This window comes from Geotrypetes seraphini, chromosome 3, assembly GCF_902459505.1.
Source record: "Geotrypetes seraphini chromosome 3, aGeoSer1.1, whole genome shotgun sequence".
Taxonomy (NCBI): domain Eukaryota; kingdom Metazoa; phylum Chordata; class Amphibia; order Gymnophiona; family Dermophiidae; genus Geotrypetes; species Geotrypetes seraphini.
Genome location: NC_047086.1, coordinates 66,187,556 through 66,207,092, shown reverse-complemented (window position 1 = coordinate 66,207,092; position 19,537 = coordinate 66,187,556). Strand labels below are relative to the sequence as shown.

General features: G+C 41.7%; 1 protein-coding gene across 1 annotated transcript in view; it reads right to left on the bottom strand.

Annotated features, from left to right (window-relative positions):
• Positions 1–19,537, bottom strand: part of LOC117357880 (collagen alpha-1(XXI) chain-like) — a 381,914-nt gene that overhangs the window by 283,318 nt on the left and 79,059 nt on the right. Inside the window, exons 3-4 of the mRNA XM_033939103.1 lie at positions 8,258–8,809; positions 1,175–1,343 (exon numbers count right to left, since the gene is read on the bottom strand). Of these exons, the coding sequence (XP_033794994.1) occupies positions 1,175–1,343; positions 8,258–8,809 (721 nt within the window). The remainder of the gene's footprint in view (positions 1–1,174; positions 1,344–8,257; positions 8,810–19,537) is intronic.

Here is a 19,537-nt window from a genome sequence, read left to right as displayed (position 1 = left end):
GGGTGGGGTCAGTGATCACTGGGGGAGTGTGTGGGGGTCTGTGCTTTGTGTCTGCAGTGGTTATCTTGTTACTTTGGATACTTTCTGTGGACCTAGACCTGGTTTTAGATGGCCTAAGTCACAACGTCCAAGTTCCGCTAGATAGTGTTGTAAAACCTTCGGTTATACATGCAGTACAACTAAGTCTAGGATGGCCTACGTCCTGCCCAAATCCTACCCTCACCACTCCTCCTAAAATGCCCCTTTTAGCTCTGGTTGTTCAGCAGCACTGTGAGGGCCTAAGTCATTTTTAAATACATCTAAAACCCTGAAATGGCACTTAGACAGCTTTTGTTACTGATCATCCAAGTGCCAATTCAGGTCGGTTTTTAGACGTTTTTCTGTTTCGATTATGAGCCCCATAGCATATAGAATACTACAATTCAGGCACAAATCTCCAGGATTTAAATGTAATGGACATGGACATGATATTCTGGGCTTGGTCTCAATAGACGCCTCAACATGCTAATATCAAATGTTCAACAATGTATCTATCCTTTGTAATCTTCTTAAATAAACTCAATAGGTTAGTCTGACAGTATTGATTTGGTCCAGATTCATTTCAATATACTTATCACACACTCTATTAATCTCTTTCTTACTTAATCATATTGCAGACTTCAATTTAAGTTAGTAATTACATGACTTTGTTGTATCATCCTTGTTACATAAAGGTGCCACAGTTGTCCTCAGCCAATCATTTAGTAGCATAGTAACATAGTAGATGATGTCAGATAAAGACCCAAATGGTCCATCCAGTCTGCCCAACCCTACCCACTCTTTAAATTACTGGCTTAATTTAAATCTTCCTTCTTCTTAGCTATTGCTGGGCCAGAACCTAAAGCTCTGCCCGGTACTATGCTTAGGTTCCATCTAGTACTATATAATCTTTATAGCCAAAGAATATCTGAAATATATAAGAAATAGGCTTGATGTGACCAAATTTCTCTGACAGACCCATCAGATCCTGAATTCTTGCTTACAGTTATTGATGAGAGATGTTGACATTCAAACTGACATATATGTTCTCCTATAATTTGCAAATAAAACACACTTTAGTACCATAAAGTTCTGTACTTTGTGGACCATCTATTAGAAAACATTGTCAGTAATGAAACATAATTAAATCACGTACCTTGTAAGTTCAGTTAGATCGACCAGTGATGTTACTTCATAAGCTTTTGTATTAGGTGAGGAGCCTTCAATTGTAACAGCTTTTTTCTTTTTCATCCCTAAACCTAGAAGAATATCAAATCCTTTTTCATCCCGGGCTGCCACAGGAATTCTTGTTGGACAAACGGATTCTGAAGAAAAAAAAATTAATTTAAATAAATATATAAATATATTGATATTTACAGATCTAGAGTAATATTTTGCTTACTAGCTAGAAGGGATTGTCAGTCAGAAAATTTTAATTTCATGTTGTTTTCTTTGTCGTTTACAGGAATTTTCATCATATCCGCTTTTGTCACCAAAAAGTTAGGCACTGGATCCTAACCAAGGATACTCTCCCTTTATAGAATAGTGCTCAGTGCTCAATTTTTTTCAGCACGCAATTTTAGGTGCCATTTATCGAACTCCCTCCAGTAGTGTGTACTTTATCCAAAGAGTATGCATCATGATCAACAAATGACAAAGCCCAAACCCCCATATTCTAAAGTTGTGCACGCAAATCTGTGTGCATTGCTGATTTGAACATGCAACTTAATTGGTTAACAAGACAATCAGAGCCAAAAATTGTCACATAACAAGCAATTATCAACACTAATTGGCACTAATTAGAATGTATGTATACAGCTTTCTAAGTATATTCTCCAAAGTTGTACATGCAAATTTTACCATGTATATCTCAAAAGGAGGCAAGGCCAAGGGAGGGATATGAGCAGGTCATGAGCATTCCTATGAGTTACATGCAGTGTTATAGATCCACAGGTATCTACACTAGGTTTTAGTTGGTATAAATGGATTTGCCTTAATTTTAGTTGCAGGGATGAGCTCTATAATGTGGTATTCCAATGTAAAAGTCTTTAGGGGGCAAAGTTTTTGTCAATTCAAAAAAAAGTTCAGTTGGTAAAAGTTTAGATTACAGATTTACAGGAAGCAGAACAGGTTATCTGTATCTTGACTACCTGACTCCTCAAAGGCCCTTTTGGTATTTAGTACTCCAAATGATTGAATCTATTTTCATTACTTTGCACTTCATTTCTTCTTTCACCTTTACATGGCTGGATTCCTTTGGATACACACAGTAAATAACAGCAGAAGACCCTTACAGTCCATCCAGGCTCCCCAACAAGGTGGCTAAAGCCGTGCCTAGCACTCTGTGGAGACCCCAATTATCCATGTTCAAGTGCTAGTTGTGAAGTTACCACTGTGCCATTGCCGACCATATAGGCAGTCAAACATGGTTCCTGCGTAGATCTTCATTCACTCCTGGAACTCAAATTGGCAACCTATCTCTCCATACAGAAACAGACCCAGAGTGAGTTTTGGCCAGGTACTAGTGACCTGGATTGGCCACCGTGAAAATGGGCTACTGGGCTTGATGGTCTGACCCAATAAGGCTATTCCTATGTTCTTATGATTTATACCCTTAGAGAGGGAATAAAGGTTACTATAAAGTAACTACTGGTTCCCTCAAGAATAACTCCTTACAGTACAGTTTCAGAAGCGCTACCATGGAATTTTTATTAGGTGGTCCTCTGCTATGACTGATGGATGCTAAAGATAGGCAACAGGTTTCCTCCTTTTCCAGCTCCAGACCAGTTATGAAGGCAAACAGGAAATAGGAGACTGAGCTGCTGCCTCTCCCTTCCACCAGCTCCATTATTCTACTTCCAGACAGAGGAAACAGACCACCTTTTTCTCTCTCTCTCTCTCTTACCCATTATCACCAGAATCTTTTGTGAATTCCCTGACCAAAATCACTGTCTTTTAATAAAAATTACTTCTTTTAGGAAAACTTAACTCCTATTGTGTGCTTTTCTATTTTTATATGGTGTTCCTTTTTTATTTTTATGTGCCCAATTGGTGTCTATGTAAACCGCTGAAACCTATGTTAAAGATTTGGCAGTATATTAAATTTTAATCAACAAAAACATGAGTATAAAAAGGAACCCAAGAGTTAACAGCAATTCTGGCTATGAAATTCAGGGAGCCAAACTGGAACATTACGGTATATGAAATTATTATTTTTAAGAAAAATGACTGTCACTGTTTGAGAGTTGTTCCTAACAAAGTTCAGACAGTCTGGCAGGGTGTTCTAGCAGGAGACTGAGCAGCTGCAAGCACTTTAATTGTTTTCAATGGATGGAGGGGGGAGTGTGGGGGAGCTCCAACATCTTTTTAGATTTGTTCAGGAAGTTAGAAATGAGTAAAGACAGCCAAGGAGGCTCCCAGAAAGGCTATGCTTTATTCTGCTGTCAATGATGATGGCATCATTCTTTGGGAATTATGTCGTAAACTCAGGGAAGACGGTCTAGAGCAGGGATCTCAAAGTCCCTCCTTGAGGGCCGCAATCCAGTTGGGTTTTCAGGATTTCCCCAATGAATATGCATGAGATCTATGTGCATGCACTGCTTTCAATGCCTATTCATTGGGGAAATCCTGAAAACCCGACTGGATTGCGGCCCTCAAGGAGGGACTTTGAGATCTCTGGTCTAGAGGTTGCTACTGCAGCCAGAGTGCAAATTTACTTAAGATGTCTTCCCGTGTGCACAAGGGGGGTCTGGCACAACTCTGTCCTGGAGCTGAAAACTGAGTTTAGAGGGTTTCAAACAGAGGCAGGAAAAAAACACACTCAGTATAGATAAGTGGAACTAGTCATTTATCTCATGTGTATCTATTTAAAAAGCAATGAGCTGTAATTATAAATACATCGCCAAATTGCTCAGCACCAAAGATTAGTGTCTGTTGGCTGCCTATAATTGCTTTCAGTTACTGAAACAAGGGAGGTTCATAGAGTATAGGACAGTGTCCCCACCATATTATCACTATCTGTATGATACTTTTAACTGTCCCGATTGATTGGGTGTATTTGTAGTCCTGGTAGGGTATGATTTAACTCATCTCATGTTCTGAGTAACTTTCAAACAGTACTGAAGGAAGTTCATATTGTAGCAATAAATCACCAGAGAATATCTTTTTCTCTAAATCATATCTGTCTTTTCCAAAGTAGATCAAAAAGTCAGCGGGGGTTGGACATTTTCCATTGTGCTCAAATTCTAGTATAAATAATGGCACATTTTCTCTGTGTGCCTTTTGGCTAATTCTAAATCAAAACTTTCTTTAAAAATATAGTGTACATGGCAGTTTGGCATGATTCCCTGGAATGGATACAAAAATGCTGGTGCTCCTTGCAGGCCCCATTTGCACATGTTAGAGGAAGAACTAATTAGAAAGCAGAAAATAAATGCCTCTCATCTTAAATGCTGAAAATAACAGATTAAAAAAATAAATACACATGGGAGGAAAAGTATAAGTCCCACTTTTTAAAATGAGTTAACCAGGCAAGAGAAGTTCCTGCCTAGATAAAGCATGCTGACTAGGTCATACCCAGAATTTTAGTGGCACTTAGCCAGCTAGTGCCACTGAAAGTCAAGACCAGGGGTGGGCAACTCCGGTCTTCGAGGGCCAGAATCCAGTCTGGTTTTCAGGATTTCCCCAATGAATATGCAATGAAAGCAGTGCATGCAAATAGATCTCATGCATATTCATTGGGGAAATCCTGAAAACCCGAATGGATTCCGGCCCTCAAGGACCGGATTTGACCACCCCTGGTCTAGACCAACGTGGCACTATCTAGTTAGTCCTGGGTGGTCTGGGATCAGACTTGAGGCAGACTGAAAAATTATTTGAGCAACACAAAGAATCAATGACAGTACCTGAATAACTAAATGAATGTATAGTAACACAAAAAAACCAAACCATTTTCCTATCTATGGACCCTTTCTACAAAGCTGTGGTAGCAATACTGCCACGGTAAATATACCATAGCCCATTCAGTTCCTATGGGCTTTGGTGCATATACTGAGACAGCATCACTATTGCTACCACAGCTTTGTTGAAGGGGCCCTTTGTTAGTTATTCAGATAATACACTGAATATCGGTGGTACCCAGATAAATTCCAGAAGCTGCCAAGTGCCCATATATGCAGTGCTGGTACCCAGGTAGGTTCTAGTACCAATTAAATTTAAAATAACTCTCTTGGCTCAAATCAACCTATAAATATCAAGAGGATATTGTTTATTACAATTTATATCTTTATTACAAATGTCTATATTGCTTATACTAAAGAATGTTAGCTCAAAGCGGTTTACAAAATTACAACATGACATACTATTCCTTCCTATAAATTAAATTCATCTTCATTATATTATGACAGTGTGGAGTACCTGTCACTGGCCAGAGGAGGGAGCCCAAGCAGTGGAGCTCATTGAGCATGAGAGAAGAGCTAATCTGCATAGAGTTGCAAGGGCTGCTGGGAGCTGTCCACTCACCCTGAGTGAATTGTGCCGCTGAAAAGAACAGCTCCCACAGAGAGCGCTCAGAAGGCAAGAAGTTCCTGTGTGAGCTGGGTAATGCTCAGGAGGATGCTGCTGACCTCTGGTCTAACTCCCAGTAAGTCCTCTGTTGACTGCCACTGATGGGGGATGGGGAGGGGAGTGGAGTGGAGTGGAGTGGAGTGGAGTGGAGTGGAGTGGCCAGGTTGACCAGTTGTAACAGGGGGAACTAGTGCAGCAGGAGAAAGCCCAGTGGTGGGAGGGTCTGCAAGGACCTATACACTGGTAGAAAAGAGCTGAGTAGCTACTGGAGTTGAGGTAATGGCTCAGGCTTGATAACCAGTGGTGGACCAGTAAAGAAGGATCCAGGTGGTGGGGACCCAAGAGGCCAGGGAGTGAGAGACTGGCGGTGGCCCCAGATGAGGCAGCTGGAAGAACTGGTAGAGTGTAAAGCTGAGGGGGGCAGGTGTCTGATCAGCAGTGGGACCAGCAGGGTTGGTGGCAACCAGCAGAGAGATCAGTGATGGTACTGAGAGCTGTTCAAAGACCGCCAGGAAGTAGCTCTCTCTACATCCAGTCTCTGCAATATCTTATCCTACTTAACAGAATCCGTAGACTGAAAACTGGGTAAATGAACCTCTTGGTTGATGTGGAAGGCTAAAACAACCTTAAGTAGAAAGGAAGGTACTATGCGTAGGGAAATCCCAGCCTCTGTGACCCTGAGGTAAGGCTCTCTGCACGACAGTTCCTGCAATTCTGAGACCCTTCTCACTGAGGCTATTACCTTGAGATCCAGAAGGGATGCCTCAGGAAGAGGCTCATATGGAGCTCATCAAAGGCCCTTCAAGACTATATTAAGATCCCACGCTGGGAAGGGCTGACATATCTTAGGGCGGAACCAGAGTGTCCTCTCAAAAAATCTGGTCACATCTGGGTGAGACACTAGCGAAATATTTTCCACTTGAGTTGGGAAGCACGAGATGCCTGTCACCTGCACTTTGAGAGATGTCACTGCCAGGCATTTATCTAAACTGGCCTGCAGAAATGCTAGGATCACAGGAATTTGAGCTTTGAAAGGCTCTAAATTATCTTTGGTGCACCAGAGTTGGAAAGCCTTCCAGACCTTAGCATAGTCCATGATCTACATAGGCTTTTCAGCTCAGAGAAGAGTAGAAATTACCACTTTTGAATACCCCTTTCAAGTTAAGGTTGTGTGAAACAGGGGATAAATTTGAGTATTCCCTTCACCATCAACAACATCCATCTTGCTTTAGTAACATCTTTAAAAATACTTGGGGTCATCATTGACGACAAATTTTCCTATCATGAACATATAAACAATACTGTTAAATTCTGCTTTTATAGATTACATATGATTCGCTCGATCTCCAAGTCAAACATAGCAGATCAGAATATACCTTCTCAACTCGCTTGAAGAAGGAAAAGAGGGAATTACATTTTAAAAAAAAAAAAGAAGAAAAAATAAAAACAGTTTAGGAAGCTCATGTATCCCGAGTAGCACACACAGATATGAATGAAAGAGAATCTCATAAATATGTCTATTTCATAAAACAACAGCTGTTGTTTATGGACCATATGAAACACTGGTCACCTAATCATAGCCCCAAGATATACTGCTTGTTTACACTGGTGAAGGAGGTGTAGCTGAAAGATGTGATTGGCATCCTTCTGCAAGCAACTCACGACCGGGACAAATTCACCTACAGACTCCTATGTCCTTGCAAAAGAGCTGCCATTTACACCAGCTTTTAGCAAGCATAAGTGCTCACTCCCAAGTTAGGTGCAAGAAGCACGCCAAGCAAGTATTTTGTAAAAAGCACCTAACTTCGGGCACTATTTACTGGTGGTCCTAACTGTACTCTCAATTAATGCAGAAACACTTATAGCCTCCACTTCAGCAAGAGGTAAGTTCACCCATTCTAACTGTACGAGTGACAACAGTAACGTACCATGTATTAACCACAATGGGCAATCCACTTCCATTCTCACCCATAACTCACTCATTTTCGGCCCCATAACACAGGATATGAATTAGCACAAATTGGCACAAGCTGTCATGCCAGTGTGGTAATAGTTACCACATTTATACACCACCCCCAAATTCTGTAAATGGCGCCTACAGTTGTGCATGCAGCTGAATTATACGCACAATTCAGTTGATTAATTGGTCTAATCAGCACTGATAATTGATGCTGAGACTAATTAAGAGTTACATGTACAAATCATAAAGTATGATTCTGTTAAAAGTATGCGCCAGTTGCAGCGTGCAAATTTGAAAAGGAGGTGTGGCCAAGGGCAGATCAGGGTGCTCCTAAAAGTTAGGCCTAAGGATGGCCTAAATGGGTGCACTAAGTGCGATTATATAAAAGGTACACACACCTTGTAGAATTGTGCTAAGCATCATTCTAATTGGCACTGACATGTGTTTTTAGGCACAATGTATAGAATCTGACCCTAAGAGCATATACTAATTGCAATTACTGAGTACACTTTGATAAGCAGACCTCTTAATCACATCTCAATAAAACCTCAAAGGTTGGATAATAAATAAAGTGGCATTTTAACACTAGAAACTGGAGAATATCTTTAATAAGACAATATGAATATCAGATAAACTACTCATACCACTTAGTACAATAATTCAATGAAACTTTACTATCCACACTGTAAATAAATATTAAATATTATACTGTACCTTCACATAGCTTTTGCTTTATTACTTCTCTTATTCTAGATATTGCAATGTAGTCTTCAACATAAAATACGTAAGTTGATGAAGGCTTGTTCGCAATAGCTCGAAGTTCACCTTCTTCTATTTCGGAACCCACTCCAATGGCAAACAAAGTCACCTTGTTTTTTCTTGCTTCTTCTGCGGCATCTTTTACCTCATCCTGTGACTTACCATCCGTAAGAACAATTGCCGTTTTAGTCAGAGGTCGTAAGGCTCTAGCAAAAACATGTTCGACTGCAAATTTTATTGCATTTCCTGTTCGAGTGTTTCCACCTAAATATTCTATGAGTTCCATTCTTCTCAGGAGGTCGTCACTGGAATCATAACTTCCGAGTGGAATTTCAAGTGTAGGGTGGTCACTATACTGGATGATCCCAACTTGAGTAAATTTGGGCCCTATATCAAAATTACTTGAAATATTAACAATCCATTTTTTTACGATTTCAAAATTCTCAGGGCCAACACTCCAAGATCCATCTAAGATGAAAACTAAGTCGGATGGCGCAGTTCGGCAACCTGGAAATAAAAAAAAAAGATTAAATTAAATTAAAGCAAAACAATTGTTTTAACATAGTAAGCGTCATCACATTTATGTTTAAGTAAGTGATGCAATAATCATTTAGGGGCCCTTTTACTAAGCTGTGGTAAGCAGTAATACATACTTACTGCAGGTTAAAAACCGCTACCTCAGGTCATGCTCTGGCCTCTTGTGGTAGTTTTAGAACTTGTACTTTCCATGTGCTAAAAATAGATTTAATTTTTTTAGCACTGAGTGCGTTCTAGGATGGAGAGTAGGGGTGGACTGTGCTAATCGGTTAGCACGAGTCCTTCTGCCTAGAAAATAAGTGTCAGTAAGTGCTCACACTCGAATGGCCACACACTAATGGGAATTGTGGAAAATCAGCTATTTTACTGCCATGCAGGATTGCGGTAAATAGTGGGAATAGTGCTGGCCACGTTTTAGCACAGCTCCTTTGTATTCATTTTATCACCACTGTGGATGCAGTTTTCCAACCATCTTCATCTATATAAAGTTTATGACTGCTTGTAGTCTGCAGTCCCAGCTCCAATTTTCATAGGAAGCATGCACTTACTTTATTATTGAGAACTGCCCAATGTTCAAATGCCCACAGTCAACTATACCTGGAAACATGTACTCATAGATTTAATAGCCATTTAATATAAGTGAAGAAAAAGCACTGAGCAAGTTCAAAAGTCTCCTAAAGAGCTGGCTATTCAAGGATGCTTTCCAATAGATTTGTTATAACCTATAATAACTTCAGGAAGACGATCTAATAGAATTAAGCAGGCACCTGTTCCCCAACCTTCTGTGTCTTGACCCTCCCCTGGTTTTATTTTTATTTTTACTTTTATTTTATTTTTTTTAGAATTGTATTTATGTCAATCGCTGTCAACCGCTTCCCTCCTTACATATATTAATGTATTAGTAGTAAATGTTATGTTTGTTGGTTTTTAAAATTTTATTCAATTTTTGAACTTATGTAAATCGCATTGGATTTGGACTATGCGAAGTAATCAAAGAAATGAAATAAACTTGAAACTTGAAATGCAATCTACAACCATACTATTCCTCCTCTATACATCCTTCCTCCTCAGATACATCCTTTTTAATTCATTTTGAAATTAGTGCCGCTTTAGCCACTTTGAGAAAGGGCCTCTAAGGAGATGTTATGGTGGCCTAGTTTAGAGGAAAGAACACAAGTAATTTTCCAATATGGACTTTGAAAATCTAACAAAGTGAAAATGTTTTAAAAATTCCCCCAGAGAAACTAAGGGCTTCTTTTACTAAGGTGCGCTAGCATTTTTTAGCATGCGCTAGCCATGCGCTAAATGAAAAATACTAATGCAAGCTCTATGGAGGCATTAGCGCGCACTACAATGTCGCATGCGCTAAACACTAAGCGCAAGCTAAAACCGCTAGTGCACCTTAGTAAAAGGAGCCCTAAATATACACATTTATACTTCTTTGGTAGACACAAATTTTCTGAGCAAAAGGGTATCCACTTTTTATGGGCTGCAGCCCCCAATTTAGTATTGCAAAGTTTGTGAGACACTGTTTTATAGAATATTAATGTAACAGAGGGAACCGGACTTATGCCTGATAAAAACAGGTGTGAGTTGGGCACCTAAATTTAGGTGTAGATAGGCACTATTCTAACTTTGGAATGCCCATAACCTATACATTCCCTTCCCATGGGCACATCCTATTTTGGGTTGTGTGTGGGAAAAATTAGGTGGCAAGTTTTATATTATTAGGTGGTAAGTTTTATATTATATATAGTATTTATATTAAGGGCTCCTTTTACAAAGTCGCATTAGCGGCTTTATTGCACGCAACTTTTTAGCGCGTGCTAACCCTTGCGCTAGCCAAAAAACTACCATCTGCTCAAGAGGAGGCAGTAGCGGCTAGCGCGGCTGGCAAATTAGCGTGCTCTATTACACAGGTTAAACCGCTAACACGGCTATGTAAAAGGAGCCCTAAGTTTTATAGACTGGCTAGATCCGCATACAACTTCAATCAAGCACTAATTAAGTGACCAATTGGTGCCCATTAATAATAATAATAATAATAATATCAATTTATATACCGCAGGACCATGAAGTTCTATGTGGTTTACAATGATTAAAGATGTTCCAGATTGAGTGGAATAAACAAAGTTCAGACTTAGTGATTAACAGTTCTAGAGATCATTTGTTGAGGACTAAGATTGTATGGGTTGGTTTCCTAAGTATTTCAGGAACAGATGTGTTTTTAGGCGTTTCCTGAATTCCCTATAAGTTGTAGGCACGAGTAATTGTTCTAGATCTTTACCCCATAATGCTGCTTGATGTGAGAGAAGATGTTGGTGATGACTTTTAAATTTACAACCTCTAACCGGTGGAGAAACAAAGTTCGGGTTTCTCCACCGGTTAGAGGCTTACCTCATTAAGCTGTGCAGATCTCAGATTCTTGTGCAAACTGCAGCACCCAACTTTGGATGACCTATATGGAATCTGGGGGAATATGTAATAAAAGTCTAACCAAACAGAAAACCAAAGAAAATTAAAGTCAAGTAAAGGACACATTTCTGGAGACAATGGTATGACAAGTACTTTTAGACTCAGGGATTTGCATCTTTTTTCTGGCAGCATGATTTTTTGAAAAAATTGGTATAAGCATTCCTTTGTTTTCAAAAATAGGGAAACCCATTGAAAAAGTGTTACCTTATATTAGCTCCCATTTAATATGCTTTATTAATGTGAATTATTTGACAGTTAAGACAAGTTATCTGCCAGTAATACACTGATGTAGTTTTTATTAAATAAAAGATCAGGTCGCCATACTTGAAGAAGGACACAGTACTTACACGAAGCAAACAACCGCTATGTCAAATCAGTAAGTAAACGGTGTAGAAACAATAGACCGCAGTGGTTCTCTGAAGAGATCTCAGACCTCATAAAAAAGAAGAAAAGAGCGTTCATCCTCTACAAACTATCGGGGAAGCGAGAATCCAAGGAAGACTATCTGGCCGAGTCAAAAGCGGTCAAAACGGCAGTCAGGGAGGCCAAACTCCAAATGGAGGAGAACCTTGCGAAGAACATCAAGAAGGGCGATAAATCCTTCTTCCGGTATATTAGTGACAGAAAAAGAAACACAGATGGGATAGTACGCCTTAGGAAACCCGATGGGAACTATGTAGAATCGGACTCCGACAAAGCCAAATTTTTAAATGAATACTTCTGCTAAGTCTTCACTTGCAAGGCGCCATGATCCGGCCCTCAGCTGCCGACGAGGGAAAACTCGGAAGACCCAGCAGTGTCTACGAGGAGCTATTAAGACTCAAGGTGAACAAAGCTATGGGACTGGACAAACTACACCCCAGGGTGCTCAGGGAGTTGAGTGACGTCCTGGTGGAACCGTTATCCACGCTCTTCAATCTTTCCCTAAGTACAGGAAGAGTCCCGTTGGATTGGAAAATGGCTAACGTAATTTCACTCCACAAAAAGGGATGCAGGTCGGAGGCTGAGAATTATAGGCCGGTGAGTCTCACATCGATAGTGAGTAAACTTATGGAAACACTAATCAAACACCAATTGGATACGATCCTGAACGAGGAGAATCTATGAGATCCCCATCAACATGGTTTTACGAAGGGAAGGTCCTGCCAATCAAATATGATCAGCTTCTTTGACTGGGTAACAAGAAAGCTGGATATAGGGGAGTCCCTGGACGTCGTGTATTTGGACTTCAGCAAAGCATTTAATAGCGTCCCACACCGCAGGTTATTGAGCAAGATGGGTTCGATGGGACTGGGTGAAACATTAACCGCATGGGTTAGGGACTGGCTTAGAGGTAGTCTTCAGAGGGTAGTGGTAAACGGTACCCTTTCCGATACGACGGAGGTGATCAGCGGAGTGCCGCAGGGCTCGGTCTTGGGCCCGATCCTATTTAACATCTTCGTAAGAGACTTGGCTGAGGGGCTTTGAGGTAAAATTACATTATTCGCCGATGATGCCAAACTATGCAACATAGTAGGCAACCACACAACAGATGAAAGCACAGTGCCCAACAAAAGCTCAATGCCCAACAGTATGACGCAGGACCTACTCCTGCTGGAGCATTGGTCAAAGACTTGGCAACTAAGTTTCAATGCCAAAAAATGCAAGGTCATGCACCTTGGTGGCAAAAATCCATGCAGGACTTACACCCTAAATGATGAGATCCTAGCAAGGACTGTAGCAGAACGTGACTTGGGGGTGATTAACTACATGGGTCAGTGATTGGCTAAACGGTAGACTCCAGAGAGTGGTGGTGAATGGTGCCCCTTCAAAAATGTCAGAGGTGATCAGTGGAGTGCCGCAGGGCTCGGTCCTGGGCCCGATCCTCTTCAATATATTTATTTATAGGAGATCTGACTCAGGGGCTTCAGGGTAAAATCACATTATTCGCCGATGATACCAAACTACGCAACATAGTAAGTGAAAACACTTTACCAGACAGTATGACGCAGGACCTACTTCTATTGGAACACTGGTCCTCGACTTGGCAGCTAAACTTCAATGCTAGAAAATGTAAGGTCATGCACCTTGGCAGCAGGAATCCATGCAAAACTTACATGCTGTGACAAACCCAGCACCAGCACTAGCCCAGTCCCTGATAGGATTAAGTGCAGAAGAATGGACCAGATTGATTCTGGCGCTCAACTTGAGGCTGACCTCCCTTGCCCCTATAATCAAAGTGATAGTGAGCTGGAACAGAGGCAGGCAGGTTGGCAACAGCAGCTTCCGGGCTTTAGAACAGCTAAAGAAGCCACAAGGAAAGTAGCTGCAGTTGAAAACCCCAGGCAGAGGAAAACTGCTGTTGAGCCAAAACCCATCCCCCGCTACAGGCTGAAGGGGATTGGCTCTGGTCTGTTTAAAAGCAGGCAGAGACAAACAGGAGGGAGGAGCGAGTGACGAGGGCAAGTCACTCCCACAGCCCAAGGCAGGAGAGGAGCTGTGGAACAGGGCAGCAGAGGAAAACATGCTGGATTATCCCATGCAGGATTTGGAGGAAGTCTTAACCCCTTCAAACTATCCAGTGCCAGACCAGGTAGAAGGCATGGAGATAGAAGTAGCTGGCCCTAGGGTAGAAGGCCAGTTAGAAGGTATGGAATTCTGAATGAAAGAATGCAGCAACAGGGAAACTGTGCTTTGTGTTTTCTTTTTGGCATTTCGTTTTTTTTTCCTCTCTGCTGCCCAAGTTAAACCTGAAGAAGGGGATATATATATTGAGCTGTATAAGCATAAGAAGTTGGAGAATAATACTTGCCTGAAGTCTGAATCAAGTTATGCATTCAAAGACAAGTTTGTGAACCAGATGCAGGCTGAACTGTTTAAAGTGCAGTTAGAACTGTAGGAAAGTTACTGTGACTCCCGTTGCAGGGAGCTAATTAGATTAACCGTCTCAGCTGTGTGATTTATGCCTGCACGTAGGAGCTGTGAGAAAAGCTGAACTGCTAACAGAGTGTGCTGTGACGATTTTTGCCTACTGAGTTCTTGTCTGCTTGAAAATGTACTGTAAGTTTGATTTTTGCCAATTTACTATTTTTGTTCGATGACCTGCAAAGTGATATTGTTTTGCTGTTGCATATCTTTTGACCTGGAGGTCAGAATAAACCACTTTATGTTTTCCTAAAGAACTCGTTTGCTTGGTGATATGGTGAAACCTTGTACTTACCCTATATCTCGAGGGGCCTAGACTGTTGTCTGGGGCTGCCTAAAAATCCTGAAGGTACCCCTAGTTGAAGGGGACGCGCCCGAATCTGTGTGTTTGTCACACGCCAGCCCTGGACTGCAAGGGGGTTTGTGACAATGCTTAATGGTGAGACCTTGGTTAGGACCAAAGCGGAACGTGATTTGGGGGTAATCATTAGCGAAGACATGAAGACTGCCAATCAAGTGGAGAAGGCTTCATCAAAGGCAAGACAAATGATGGGTTGTATCCGTAGAAGTTTTATCAGCCGGAAGCCCGAAGTTATAATGCCGTTGTACAGATCCATGGTGAGGCCCCATCTGGAATACTGTGTACAATTCTGGTGGCCACATTACCAAAAAGATGTGCTGAGAGTTGAGTCGGTACAACGAATGGCCACCAAGATGGTCTCGGGACTTAAAGACCTCCTGTATGAGGAAAGGCTGAATAAATTGCAGCTATACTCACTCGAGGAACGTAGAGAGAGAGGAGACATGATAGAGACGTTTAAATATATCACGGGCCGTATTGAGGTGGAGGATGATATCTTCTTTCTTAAAGGACCCTCGGTCACAAGAGGGCATCCGCTGAAAATCAAGGGTGGGAAATTTCATGGCGACGCCAGGAAATTCTTCTTCACCGAAAGAGTGGTCGATCATTGGAATGAACTTCCACTTCAGGTGATTCAGGCCAGCAACGTGCCAGATTTTAAAAGGAAATGGGATACACATGTGGGATCTCTAGGGGGGTAAATTCAAGGGAGTGGGGTAGTTAGAGTGGGCAGACTTGATGGGCTGTGGCCCTTTTCTGCCGTCATCTTCTATGTTTCTATGATTATTAGCGAAGACATGAAGAATACCAATCAAGTGGAGAAAGCTTCATCTAGGGCTAGACAAATCATGGGCTGTATCCGTAGAAGTTTCGTCAGCCGTAAGCCCGAGGTCATAATGTCGTTGTACAGATCCATGGTGAGACCCCATTTGGAATACTGTGTACAATTCTGGAGGCCGCATTATCAAAAAGATGTGCGGAGAGTTGAGTCGGTTCAGCGAATGGCCACCAGGATGGTCTCAGGACTCAAGGATCTCCCATATGAGGAACGACTGGGTAAGTTGCAGCTGTACTCACTCGAGGAACGCAGAGAGAGGGGAAACATGATCGAGACGTTCAAATATGTTACGGGTCGTATCGAGGTGGAAGAGGATCTCTTTTTCCTTAAAGGACCCACGGCAACAAGAGGGCATCCATTGAAAATCAGGGGTGGGAAATTTCATGGCGACACCAGAAAATATTTCTTCACCGAAAGGGTGGTTGAACGCTGGAATAATCTTCCACAACAGGTAATTGAGGCCAGCAGCGTGTCAGATTTTAAGAAAAGATGGGATTGGCATGTGGGATCTCTTCATGGAGGTAGTTAGGGGGTGGGCCATTAGTGTGGGCAGACTAGATGGGCTGTGGCCCTTTTCTGCCATCATTTTCTATGTTTCTATGTTTCTACTTGAAAGGGTCCAGAGAAGAGCAACTAAAATGGTTAAGGGGCTGGAGGAGTTCTCATACAGTGAGAGATTAGAGAAACTGGGCCTCTTCTCCCTTGAAAAGAGGAGACTGAGAGGGGATATGATTGAAACCTTCAAGATAATGAAGGGAATAGACTTAGTAGATAAAGACAGGTTGTTCACCCTCTCCAAGGTAGAGAGAACGAGAGGGCACTCTCTAAAGTTAAAAAGGGATAGATTCTGTGCAAACATAAGGAAGTTCTTCTTCACCCAGAGAGTGGTAGAAAACTGGAACGCTCTTCTGGAGGCTGTTATATGGGAAAACACCCTCCAGGGATTCAAGACAAAGTTAGACAAGTTCCTGCGTAACTGGAACGTATGCAGGTAGGGCTGGTCTCGGTTAGGGCACTGGTCTTTGATCTAGGAACTGCCGCGGGAGCGGACTGCTGGGCACGATGGTACCATTGGTCTGACCCAGCAGCGGCAATTCTTATGTTCTTATGTGTAACACATGAGATAATGAGTAACATTCCACGCAAATATATGCAAATCAAAGCATTAGTTTGACAGCTTGTCTGAAAGTAAATTACACCTGTAGAGGGAGCCAATGTTCTCAGGGACCAAGTTAAAGAGGCTGGTGCATTCCTTTCCCATTACAGTACACATCCTTGGTGGGTTAGGAAAAGGCTAACCCCCTTTAAGCCCTAACCCTTTAAACTTCATCCCCTTTGCATGAAATTCCCATGTCTAGGACAGGGTCACCCTTCCTTCACGAGCCCTTATTCATCTTCACTCATGGTTCTAGGGACCTTTGCTGAAGGGGGATGATCACCATTCTCTCCTGTCCTATAATGGTCATCTTGATAAGTGAAATAGTCTGACCCCCTAATGACATGCCTCTAATCCTGTTACACTTTATCTCTCTTTATCTTCAGAACCTTAGCTATATATTGCTTTATTCAGTCAAAAATTATGTATTTGAAAGGTTAGGGGAGGGGCAAAAATTCTAAAGCAAACAATTTATCTGGGTACCTTCTAAAGTTACACAGATAAACCATTTTGCATTTGGCTTCAATGAGGGCTTTTAACAGCATCATACGGTATATGAAAGAGCCAATACAATAACAAATATTCTGCATCTATCAGGTTCCAAAAACAACAGACTAGTAGCAAACAAAGAAAAAATGGAACTACTTCTAATTAACAAATGTGTTGGAAATAGCTCAAGATACCAACTAATGTTGAACGGCATACCATAAAATCATCCACAGAGGGGGTGGAGAGACCTAGGAGTATGACTGAACCCAAACCTATGCATGACAATGCAGATCCAACAGCAAGATTTCTATTGGGAAAATCGAGGCAGACGAGTGCCACCCCACTACTGAAAGAGCTACATTGGCTCCCCGTTGAAAATAGGGTGAAATTCAAGATCTTGCTACTAACACACAAAATAATTTATCTCTCAGAACCGCAATATCTAGCATCCAGACTATATAATCATACACCAGCATGCGCCCTGTGCTCGAGCCAAGAATATCTGTTGGAAATACCTTCCTTCAGAGACATCAAATACAAACGCGTGAGGACAAGAAAGTTCTCAGTGATGACTCCAACATGGTGGAACTCCCTTTCGAAGGAATTAAAAATAGAAAAGGACACCGGAAAATTCAAGAAAGGGATACAGACCATCCTTTTCATAGACTACTTTCACTAATAAAGCAACAGACAGGGGGAGTAGCTACACAGAGGAAATAATTAGCAACTTCCCACCAGGGAGATGATAGGGTGGACACTAAGATATATCCAGAAAAATTAGATTATGATAAATAAGTACAGATAACTAGAATTAACATACAGTATGGGCTCCTTTTACTGCGGTGCTTTAGCATTTTTAGCGCGCTGCATTGCCACGCGTGCTAACCCCGCACTACATGCCAAGAACTAACGCTAGCTCAATGCTGGCGTTAGTGTCTAGTGCGCGCGCTAAAACCGCTAGTTCAGCTTAGTAAAAGGAGCCTTATGTGTGTAAAGCTAGAATGAACAAAATGCACAGTACTGGTAATAGGCGCGTAAGTAAGTAAGATGCGGATCAAGTGTATTCTGTAATGGTCTGACCCAGCAGCGGCAAATTCTTATGTTCTTATGGTGTGTGCAAATTCTTGGAACGCCCATTACCTGCCTACGCTCCTCTTTTCAGATACACGCATCTTTGTAGAATACGCTTAGTAAGATGCACGCAAATTCTAATTGCTGCCAATTAGCATAAATAATTGATTATTAGTGCCCAGTGATCTGTGCTAACTGGTTTGCTATTCAATTAAACTGCATGTGAGAATTGGGCCAGTACCCAAAATTCTGCATGCAGTTTTGAGCAGGGGTAGAGATCCTAAGGAATTCAATAGAGCATTGACCAGTGAAGGGGACAGAGAAAATCACTGAGGCGCTCCGCAATTTCAGAGACCAATGTTCTGAGTGAGAAAAACTAGACGCAGGCATGTAGCACTATAAAGACCAAAACAAAAACATCAGGAACTTAAAATCTCAATATCACATGGAACAGTGAAAAAGAAATCAGAATCTCATAAAAATGTCTGTCATGGAGACAACAGCTCTTATTCAGTGACCACAAGAGACATCAGGCAACTAATCATAGCCGAAAATGTACTGCTTGACTGAACAAAACTACTTGAAGAAGATTATGTCCCTGTACTTAGAGAGACTTAAAAAAAAAAAGAAGAAGAAATAAAAACAGTTTCGGAAGCTTATGTACCCTGAGTAGCACACAAAGATATGAATAAAAGAGAATCTCATAAATATGTCTATTTCATAAAACAACAGCTGTTGTTTATGGACCACATGAAACACTGGCCACCTAATCATAGCCCCAAGATATACTGCTTGTTTGTATAAAATGACTTCAAAATCATTGTGAGGCTCATTTTCAAAGCACATTGGCTTACAAAGCTCCATATGTCACTGTGAAACACTGTGGGCCTGATTCTCTAAAACGCGTGTCCCAATGGCAGGTGACGGTAGACGTTCTACCACCATCAGGCAGCCAATCGGGATGTAGGTTTAAAAAAAAACTCTCCCTGAAGCAGGACGCCCACATTGTGGTCCTTTGGAGTGCATCTACGGAGACGCTTAGCAACGCTTCAACATGCCCAAGGTGAACCATAGGCTTAGCTTCACCAGAAGTGGCCTTGGGCGGGCTTAAGCATCTGAATGCATCCCCATAGACGTGAGACAGACACCTGAAATGTAGGCCTGCAAAATGCTGGCCTACGTTTTGGGCATCTGTCCAGGGGTGTAGGAACGATTCTGCATAGGACATCGGTGCATGATTGACACGCGATCGGTGGCCGTCGATACTGGCATCCTATACAGAATCAGGCCCTGTAAATCTAACGGCTTTGAAAATGAGCACCTATATGTCTGACAACTCCTGAAAGCCTGCAACCATGAGTTATTGTACAGCAGCGCTTTCTTCAGTTAGTGATGAATAGAAGA